The following is an 11,119-nucleotide window of genomic DNA, read 5'->3' as shown; positions in this document are numbered from 1 at the left end:
TGTCTTGTCCAGTACCTTTGCCGAATTGCTCCTCTTTCTTGTTGTGTTGGGTCAACTTTCATATGAAGAAAAAGAAGTCTCACTCTTGGAATGAGAAAGTCATGGTGCTGAGCACAGTACAGGCACTTAAAGGAAAATGACATGATTGAACCCTGTTCTTCAGTAGCTCTGCTAGGATGGGAGCACAAACTGGGATTTTAAACAGTCATATTACTGAAGTGATCTTGTATGATTTTTGGAACTGATACGTTGACAAAAAAGGTGACAATTTTCAGGCAAACATGATAGTCCAAGTGAACGCCTGGTGTCCCTCTAGTCACTTACACAGAAAAGGGGGAGGTAAAATTGCACCAGTTACTTTCCTCATGCTAAATTATCTGTAAGACTCAAAGCTCACCTCAGAAATGAATCTTTCATGACTCGCTGAAAGCAGAGAGGAAACCCTGTCTAAGATACAGGCACTGTTTCTGTCCCATGCTGTTTGTCTGGGTGCCAGTAGTCTCAATTTTCATTCTCACTAATCTATCGGCCTTGAGAAAGTGCAGCAGTGAGTTACAGTGGAGGGGCCACGTAGCAGGAAAGCTCCTTCAGCAACGCCCTGCTTGAGATAAAGTTTCTGTTTCTTGTAGGTCAGAGAACTCTGCTGGACAGAGAGGTAGTCACATGTTCCAGTAAGACAGTAATTTGGGCAATGGAAAGCAGCCTTACATGTGTCCTCTCTCATTTGGCTATCATTTGATAGAGATCCCTGTTTCCCCTTCACGCTGCCAGGGCGATGGGTCACCAGCACTCAGTGAAAAGAATGACTCACCCGCCATACCATCTCTTCTTCCACACAGAACACTTTCCACACAGAAATATGCCCAATATTTTTTGTTCACTCAGCCTAAATGTTCTTGCTGTAAAATGGCTTGCCTGTCTGGAGAACAAACCTGGGGACTATAACGTTATTTTAGTCATATTAAAATAGTTCTGTTGACTGGAAAGGTGCTTTCACCTTTCCTTCTTCCTAGCACCCAGTTGCCTCAGAATCATGCCCTCTACTCGCTCCATGATCACCCTCTCCAGTAGGCTTTCTTCAGAATTTTACCAGTTCTCCTGAATTCAGAAGTGGATTTGTACAGATAAATTTCCCCAGGGTTCTGAGGTAGAGGCTGAGCCTGCAATAAGCTCCATAACTGAAGCCCAGCAATTTGCAAGTCATTTTGAATCCAGACCCAGACCCCTATTGGGACAGGCTGAATTGCAGGGGGAAGCTTCCCAGGCAATGCAGCAGCAGAACAGTCTTACTTTCTAAACAGAGTGTCTGATTTCTCACTCAGAATGAAGTGTTTTAATGCATGTAGCTATATTAAACAGCATCTTCTGACATAACTGCTTAGTATGTTCCCTTTTTGTTTCCCTTTCTGTGAATCACTAAATTTACCTGGTTATGTGAAATAAGTGGAGACATCTATAGATAAAGAAGTGGTATGAATCATCATTGTCAGTTCCTTTTATCTTAAATGGTAATTCATGAGCTTTTGGCCAAGTCTCTTAAGCTGCTCAGCATTTTGTAATTTGGCGACATTCAAAGTGATATTTTTTGAAGCTGATGATTGATGATTACACATTAAGGCCTCCATCCCTTAGCGTAAAGCGTAAAACCTCCACTACTGCCACTTCTGGGTTAATTATAAAAGTCAGCACTGAGCCACCCAACAACAACAGACTGAAACCCATCTACCAGAGAGCATTCATAGCCAGCATCTCTCAGACAGTAAGTCAGGCAGATTCCTGACACTACTCTTTGAAGATTATTAGACCCTTCTTTCTACCTCGGCTGTTCTTCTCCTGACACATGCACATGCACATGCACTCACACCCTCCTCCAGGCTCTGACAGACTTGTCAGAGGGAAAGAATTGCACAAGCAGAGCCCTTAACAGGAGAGAGAGATTCAGCTGTCAGCCCAGCATTTCTTTCTGGAGCTGACAGCGAGGGTGTCTGAGCTCAACAAAAGGCATAATGTGCTAGAGGTTATCAGCAAATGGAATAAAAGCCTTCAGAGTTCTACCAGGTGCTGTTTGCAGTGGGATGCCCTTTCAAAAGCCACTCACTTTTGGATCCACCTGCTCAGTTTGTGTCTGAATCCTTTTCTGGGCAGAGTGTCTAACCTGCAGCCCTGCTGCCAGCTACCCACGAAAGACAGCCCTAATATGGCTGATGGTGGGGGTGTCTGGCTGTGCTCAGCTGCAGGTCTTACATAGGCATGCATTTCTGCCAACAGGGAGGTGAAATAAAATAAAGTAACTATACAGTCTGGGGTGTAGCTTCAAAATCAGGAAAGCTGTCGGCAGTCTGTAATGGATCCTGATCATCAAAGGAGTGGGGAGCCCTCCTGCTACAATGACTGTGTGGAGTAGAAGGATCTTTCATCTGGTGCTCAGGCCTTTACAAAGCCTAAAGAACCATGGCACACGATGAGCTCTGCTGTGTGCCATTCCTTTTTTACAGCTCTGTCACACATACATAGCTTCCCTCCCCTCAACCGAAACCCCTAAATCAGCCATTTCTTTGCTCTGCACTGAAACTGAAATGCGTAGGTATAAAATGCTAAAGATCTAAAGTGCTTCTGTTTCCTTACCAAACCCATAGCAAACAGTGAGGAGTAGGATGAGAGATTCATTTTCACTTACCAAAGATTAGATTAACCAGTTTTCTTAGATACTATCAGATAAAAATCCAACACAGTTAATGGTAAGTTCCCTCACCCCTCCCGCTGTGACCTTTTAGTGTGTTGTAAACTGCTGAGAAAGTTATTTTAAATGTCTTTGGTGGTTTAAGGTAGAAAGTTGTGGTACATCTGTATCCCCCAGCCTTTCATGAAAATGGCAGAAGATGATTCAGATCAGAGGAGGTTTTGTTTTCTGGTTTCTGGGATTTAGGAAGTTGCAGTCAGGAATTTATATTGCTGCTGTTACCAGTGGTATAATCAGTGGACTATACAGTAGAATAAGTGAGCCTAAAGGAGGAAAGCAGTGGAAAGTATCATATGGATTCCCTAAAAACTTAGCCATAATATATACCAAGTGCACGTCAGCTCTTAACACGCTGTTCCGGAGCAGGGGCCATTGTGGCGCAGGTCGCAGAGCTCTAGTGGTCGCTGGGTCCCTGAGCTCGCTCGCTGCCACTCACTGTCTCTTTTCTTTGTGCAGGACGGAGGATGCAGCTGCCCAGGAGATGTCGCCAAAGCGTTTGGTAAGGACTGTGTGTTGTAACACCCGTTTCATCCCGTGTGTCTCCAGCACCTCTGTCAGCAGGGATGCAGGAGTCAGTTTGGTCCTGAATGTGTATTCCATTAGCAGTAGGTTACATTCGTCCCTGCAGGTGACTCGGGTGAAATTAATGTATCATATTTGAATTTGGTCTTTGGACCAGACAGTCCAACTTCTGCAGTGCAAAACGGAAGAGTGGGCGAAGCGCTGTTTAGAAATTATCTGCAAGGTCTGTACGAGATACAGCCACTGGGACAGTAATACAAAGAAAACTGATAAGGGCTGCTTCTGAGTAGGGTTCAAAGATGCCTGTAACATTGCCAGATCTGGCTGACTTGAGCCTTGAGTAGAGGAAGAGCTGGTGGAATGCATGTTGGACAGAAGAACAAAACAAAAAGGCAGGCCAGATCCCTGGAGATGTTCTTGGGATCAGCTGTCCACTTGAATAGATGAGATTTTATTTATACTGTATCCCCTAGAGCTAGGCAGATGTCTAAAACATCTAAGTTAATAATTAACAGATTTTGCTTTCATGCCAGTAGTTTCAGTGAATTGCACTGGTGAATCTTAGTGATAGAATAGAGACTTTAATATGTGAGTGTTGTTTGCTGGGCATGAAAGTTACATTGTTTGGGGGGGTCAAACTCGTGATTGTCACTTAGCCATAATCTTGTTACAGCAACATGTGGGAACCAGGCGCTAAACACATAGTCAACAGAACATTTAAAGGCACTGCCCCAAAATGCCAGACTCTTTGGAGACATCACAGTGGGGTAATACCTGGAATACAGTGGAGTCCCTCATTGGAATTTCAGGGTGGTATGATAACAAGAGGTAGCACCTTCTGATACAGCATGTCTACTTTGCAAGTATGGAAAGTAGAGGCAGGCCTAAACGCAGATTACAGACCTGCCAAGAAAAACTCTGGACCTCCTGGAAAGGTTGAACCCAAAATCTGTCTTCTAAGTTTGCAGACAGCTCCTGTTTTGAGACAGGTCAGATGACAGGCGAGACTTAATTGGAGAATTTTAAGCACAGCTGTGGAGTGACAGCTACCAGCAAGGAATGTGCTTGGTCAGAGGATTTGACATCACCCTTGTGTTACCCAGTGGTGATGTGATGTGGGGAACAGATACCAGTTGGGTGATTCCAGCAGCATCCACCCCAACCTCTCCTCAGTCCAGCCCACTCTGACATGCTACAGTGAGGTCTTTGTTCTGCCTAGCTTTCTCTGGCTCCACAGCTCGCCAGGTTCTTCCTGGTGTGTTGGTGCTGGGAGCTTGTGAACTGAGACTGTGACCTTGCTCCATTCCTAGCTGCCTGGACAGAAACCTGGCCTATGGAAAAGGTCTTACTTCAATAAGAGCATTTCCAGAAGTTAGAACAACAGGAAGCAACTTGGAAGTGTTTCAAATGTTTTTCTTTGTGGTGTTTGTAACAAGTCTGAAGGATCCATGTAATCTCTTTGGGCTAACTGAACCTAAACCTGCTTGAAACCTGTGAAAGGGCAGATTCTGGCTTTACTGATTTTCAGGAGGTGCTGGGATTCACAGTGGTGCATGTTTGAAGGCTACCATGGATTGTCCCTTGGACAGAGGAGCATCAGAAAGCTAAGATTATACAGGCAGTTGTTGTGCTCTTGATAGTAGACCAGAGAGATCAGTCTGACTGTTTATCACAGGTCCAGGGTTGGAACTGATTGAGATGACCCTGAGGCAATAAACTGACTGTATCTGGTTATATACAGCTGAAGTAGACATACTGTGGACATGTTACTAGCTGGAGCCAGGTGTGCATTTGTCAAAGGTGTGCAGCAAAATAAGCTTTGAGAAAACATTATTACTGTCAGTGTTTATTGAATGCTTTTGAGGCGATTGGCTATGTGAGTCTCGTAGAAGGTAGCTGCCCTGCCCAGCATTTACAAGCCAAAGCCTTGATAGTGAATTGTCTAGCAGAGACGCCTGCGCTTGCCAAGAGCCTCCCAGGGGGAGGAGTTGCATAAATATATTGGATAACAAAGACAGGGTGATAAAACACAGAGAGGCACCGTTTTACCTAGGGACAAGGACCTGGACAAAGCATGGGCAAGAGGCCCGAAGAGGACTTTTGGTTAAAGTGATTATGCTATCTCTTTCTAGTGGATTGTTGTAAAATCTTCATGAAATGGGACAATTCACTATAAAGCAGTGACAAAGCAACCATTTGAATCATGGGAAGTGTGAAGGGGTCCCAAATGTGAAGACTAGCATTGACAAATGGCTAAAAATGTGACTGGATGAGGCAAGTTCATGGAAACAGGAGGAATAGAGTGGATTGAGTGCAAGTGGAGAATTGTGAAGAACCATGAAGCGGATGTTGAGAAGCTTTACAAGTGGAAGGTGATACCATTGACTGGTGTCAGGAATCAGAGGCAAATTGGACATTTTGAAAGAGGGAAAACAAGGTAGAAGCCTGTTTAAAAAGGCAAGGCACAGGGAAGCACTGAAGGTGAGGGACAGAGTTGCTGGGAGTAACAGATGCTTTTAGGGAGACTGCTGGAATTCTGGGCTTCTGAATGGGAACATGGTATGGATTAGGTAAACTGAAAATGTCCCTGCCTTCAGGGTATTAGAGATGATAATGGAGAAGATATAGGTTAATAGGAAAGAAAAGAGCTGTTTTGATGCAGGAATGAAAGAACTTTATGTTGGGCTCTCAGATGGTTCATATAACTGTACCCTTGGAAAGGCTGATAACATGAATACATTCCTCAGAATGCCCCAGGGAGGCACTACTGTCTCCTTTTTTAATCATGAGAAGTCAAGGCACAGAAATATTAAGTTCAGTTGCCTGAGGTCACATATATTTTTGTGACAGAGCCAGGAAAGAATGTGCCTTTTGAATCCTATGCCAGCATCTTTAACACATTACTGCTGTTCCTTACAGAAGTGGTGAGAAGAGATGCAGGAGCAGGGAGGGAAAAGGAAGAAAAACTCATGTGGAAAAGTCAGCTGGGGACATGCTAGTTGCAAATTATGCAGATCACCACTGACTGGCTTTTTTTCCTGTTTACGGTAGCTGTGTGTGTATACCTGCTGTTGCAAAGGCTTGCTGGCTCAGTTGGAGCACAGGTGAATGTTGATTCCAGGGCCAGCTCTGGTCTAGGAAAACTTGCACTGCATCTGCCTGGAGGGCTGCCCAGCCTACAAATCCAGGCTGACTCCAGCTGAATTCATGCAGAGCCAATCTGGTTATCAGTAACTTTCATAATCAGGCATAAAAAAGACATCTGAGGGACTCTATCTGGATCCAGCAGAACTGTGTCAGTGCTGCAAGTTTGGGCTGGCATCAGCACTTGTATTCCGTAATGGCTTGAAATAGGAGGCACGGTGAAACATGAATGAGCAAAATCAGCCCAGATACAGCACAGGCCTCAAGGGGGAACTCACACAATAAAGTGGCATTGTGTAGAAACAGGACGAGTCTAGCAAACTCTGGGTGAGCTAGTGGGATGCTTGTGTGCAATGTACTCCGTCGCATCCTGTATTATCTAGGAGGTTGTTGCCAGGTATTCCCAGTCCCCCACAACCTAAAATAATAACGTGTTGTCAATCTGTCCTTGAAAGCAAAAGAATGCAGATGGATATTGCAAATATCACCAGTGCTTCTGCACTTTGTATATTTTTTTATACAAAAAAACATGCATAAGCTAAGAAAGACCATGCTAGAAACTACTACAGCGTCCTGGTGGGATATTAGCTGGTAGAAAAGTAGTGGAACAGACTTGAAAATTTCAGATATCTTTGCAACACTGAAGCATAATGGAAGGTTCTGGAGAGCATTGGAAAAGTATATTTAGTATGGGCTTGTCATTTCTGGAGTGGCAGGGCAGCAAGCATGTGTTGTTTGTTTAGACGTGCTGCATCTGCTGTAACACAGCTCCTCTCTTCTGGAAGAGCTTGATGAATTATGTTGTAGTTTGCAAAAGTTACTCAAGTTGGATGAGTTTCAATCCTGTAATTCAAACATATTTGCTTTCCTCCCAAAATATGCAGTCAAAAGAAAAATAATAAATAGATACTGAAGTGCACAGGAACCAAAATTCTGTAATTCTGAAGTGTAGATTTCACATGACTTTTGCATTAATAATTTGGAGGCTGTGGGACCCACATCCGGAGATGGCACTAGAATTGGGGATCAGGGATAGTACTGACAAGGCAGAGTCCAGAATGTCCTTTGGCAGGCTCTTGACTTCTTTAAACGCCCTCTTTGAAACCCTGACGTCAAATCTGTCCCTCCTTCCTGATGTTGTTTTTTTCCACCCACGAAGAAGACATAAACTAGATTTTTTTATAAAGATGAAGCAAGGTTGTGCCAGGTAGAAACAGGAATTTGCCCCCAGTAATTAAGAATGTCTTAAAGGATGAGTGTTCCCTTTGGTTTTGGCAGGTTGATAGTACTATCAGACACGAGGCTTTAAAACTCAGCCATCTGAAATAAGAGAACTCAGGAGAAATCTGCCAGGTAGCTGGCATGATGGGACACCTGAATTGGTGCCTAGCTATAAATATTGCTTGTGATGTGCTCAGCAGTTTTGTACAACCCTCATTTTTAATATCCCTTTACCATGGACACAGTGTTCCTTTCAAGCAACAGCCAGGCAAAGGGAGGTGAGGTCAGCAGAGCAGCTGGATGCTCCCCTCCCAGGCATTGCTCCCAGGTCTGCTCTTTGGCAAGAGGGTCAAGGGTGGGGAGCTGGCACACTTCACAGTTGTCATGTGTTCTAAGATGAAAATATTCCTAAATTCAGGTTTGTCAGAAGCTGAGCAGATTTTCTTGTGATTTCACCTACTTTTCAGGTTTCAAGGTCTGATGCTATTGGTTGGATAGTAACAGAGATCAGAGCACATCCTAATGCCAGACTTATCTAGCCTGGGATCTTCCCAGAGTTCAGACGTGTTCTTAACAGGGTGGGTTTAGTTCAGGCTCATCTGCTTTCTATGAAGTAAGGTTAATAGCTCTGTTCTTTTGCCAGTTCTGGGAAGAAGCTGAGCAGAGGGGAGACCTGTTCTGACACATACATGCTGAAGAAGCAGAGGTTACAAACAGGAAAATTCTTTGTTTCAGGGATGGGTCACCACAGACTCATAAAAGACTAAAAGACAAACTTATCCAAGCAAGACTAGATATGCCTGAGTATCACAGGAGGCACTGCTGGTGGAACAGTTCCAGCCCAGCTGGAAATATTGGAAATCACAGTAGAAAACCAAGAGTGATTCCGAAAACCTTCTTCCTGATCTTATTCCCAGTGGAACCAATTTAATGATTTACAAAGCCAGAGGAGGTAGACAGACTGAACAGTTATGATTGAGTATTCAGAGTTGTTATTCAGTATCTGGAACATATTTAGCAGTTGTAGCTATGGGTTAGACCTCCTTTGTGGTGCATTCTGAGAACCACAGAACCAGAGGTGGTGGTCCATGGCCCAGAGTTTTTAAACAGGAACCAAATGAAGACCCATTCAGATCTCTTTGACAAGGGATCGTCCAGAACTACACTGAACACATATGGCTGGTGGACTTGAAAAATCCATAATTTCAGTAAAAAAAAATCTGCTTGTTTTATGTCATTATTGGGAGGAGTACATTACATTCATGAATATGCCTTCCTTCAGGGTACATTCCCACTCACAGCTTGTAGCCTCAAAGGTTCTTGAAGTAGGAACCATCCTCTTCTCTGTACAGCGTTGAGCTCAACAAATCCCAGCCCTGTGTTTAGGGCTTCTGCGACTGCAGCCACAGTAATACTTAGTAAGGAACTGTGCTCAGATACTATAATGAAGTAAAGACTTAAAACTGAATTTGAAAATACAGAGTGTGAGGTGGAGTAGAATTATCTGTATCTTTGTCATCACAACAGAAAAGGACTTTTTCCATTTAAAATACCAGAAAAATTCAATTCACCATGTGTCAGTTCTTCAGTAAAGCTTTTCTTCCAAGTTCCCTGTGTCTGTTACAGGAGGGGACTCTACCAAGCTACTTAATGTTGGCTATTGTTTTTGGAGATCACTGTGTTCAGTTTGGAGATCACTCTCAGTTTGGAGATCACTATGTCTTTCACCCTCTTCCTTCCCTGCTTTCTTACGTGTTGCTTTGCTGATCACAGGAGCCGGTGCTGACTTTGTCATGCTTGGAGGAATGTTTGCAGGCCATGACCAGTGTGCTGGAGAGATTATGGAAAGGAATGGCAAGAAGGTGAAACTGTTCTATGGAATGAGCTCTGATACAGCCATGAAGAAGCATGCAGGAGGGGTTGCTGAATACAGGTATGAATTCCACACAGGAGCAATTGCAGTGAGCCATCCATGCAGGAACTTCTGGAGCAGAATTGTGCATTGGGCAACTGTTGGAAACGGGCCCATACCTCTACTCCCATTCAAGAAGCTATTGCCTACACTTATGACAGTAGATCTGAGGGAGGGATGCCATCAAGAGGGACACAGGGAGAAAGAGCTGGGGGTGGCTAGCTGAGAGCAGTGATGTTCACTCCTTTGCAGCCAGTGTGCTGTTCTGTCACTTCAGCACTACCTGTGTGCTTGGGGAACTCATTAGGCACTGTTCTGACTTACAGGTCTCTCGGCATGTGTATGAACTAAATGCTGGAACATGGCATACCAGGCTGCAGTTTCTACCCCTCTGCTTGTCCAGGTTGGGTGTCCTGTTGGTGTATGAGTTCCCAGCTAGCCCACATGCTCCCTTTGGTGAGCAGAAAGTGGGTGCCTGGTGAATTGTCGATCTTAGGCAGCACAAGCCTGCTGTACAGTTTTTCCACCCCTTTTTGGGTAAGAGAGCACCAGTGTAGCCTCAAGTCATGCAACATGCAGGAGCTTGGGTTTTGAGTTTAAATCCTCAGGGGAGAGGAAAGGAAGACAGGCTTTGCAAAGGAATCTGTTGTCCATTGCTATTTGACTCTGGAAAGCACTGAGTTTTGAGTCTTTGAAAAACTAAATGACACCAGAAAACCTCTGTGTCTTTTCTCTTATGAGTGGCAGCTTTAGTCACTGCCCTCAGACAACATGGTTCTTACATACTTCATTAGAGAATGTTTCCTGTCTTACTGCATACACTGGTTTATTGAGGGGTCCCTTTTGATTCTTCTCTGCTGGCGTAGATTCAGGCTGTTGTCCCTTCTGGTAAGCTGCTGTTTGCAAGAGTCTCAGAGACAGTGACCTTACCTGCTGTTCCAGCCAGACACTCAGGATTGATGGGGTTTGTTGGCCTCGTCTGCTGCAACTACTCCAGCATACAGGTTTTTCCCAACGTGTCCAGCTGCTACTATGGGTAAGAGTTGCAGCACTGTGAAGGTGACAGCACAGAATACAAAGTAGAATGAGATCCACAAAACAAAAAAGAATTCATGCTTTGACAGAGAGACAAGCTGATAGGACCACAGCAATCCCAGATACTACGCTAGATAGAAAGCTCTTTGATCCCACCTCCTGTTCTCCACCCTGACATCGGCTCCTGTAGTGGTTTTTTACAATAAAATTGTACACTAGTTCACCTAGCTCTTTGCAAAGTTGTAAGACAGTCTCCTTCAGAGCATTTACACCTGTCTCCTTTGGCCTAAATCACAGTCATAGAATCATTTGGGTTAGAAAGCACCTTTAAAGGTCATCTAGTCCAACCACCCTGCAATGAGCAGGGACGTGTTCAACTAGATCAGGTTGCTCAGAACCCTGTTCAACTTGGCTTTGAATGTTTTCAGGGATAGGGCATCCACCATGTCTCTGGGCAACCTGTTCAGTGTTTTTGCTTTCAAGCACAGCTGTTTATTTGCAGAAGAACTGCACAAGAGGCCCTCTGCATCTTAGACAAGCTGAAA

The 11,119-nt window shown here is 44.3% G+C and overlaps 1 protein-coding gene across 1 annotated transcript in view; it reads left to right on the top strand.

Annotated features, from left to right (window-relative positions):
* GMPR (guanosine monophosphate reductase) overlaps positions 1–11,119 on the top strand; it is a 43,436-nt gene that overhangs the window by 19,995 nt on the left and 12,322 nt on the right. The window contains exons 6-10 of the mRNA XM_017808381.1: positions 630–679; positions 3,197–3,239; positions 9,401–9,560; positions 9,943–10,006; positions 10,406–10,575. Coding sequence (XP_017663870.1) covers positions 630–679; positions 3,197–3,239; positions 9,401–9,560; positions 9,943–10,006; positions 10,406–10,575 — 487 coding nt within the window. The remainder of the gene's footprint in view (positions 1–629; positions 680–3,196; positions 3,240–9,400; positions 9,561–9,942; positions 10,007–10,405; positions 10,576–11,119) is intronic.

The sequence above is a fragment of the Lepidothrix coronata genome, unplaced genomic scaffold (assembly GCF_001604755.1).
Source record: "Lepidothrix coronata isolate B3197 unplaced genomic scaffold, Lepidothrix_coronata-1.0 Scaffold23, whole genome shotgun sequence".
NCBI lineage: Eukaryota > Metazoa > Chordata > Aves > Passeriformes > Pipridae > Lepidothrix > Lepidothrix coronata.
This window is presented reverse-complemented; position numbering and strand designations above follow the sequence as displayed.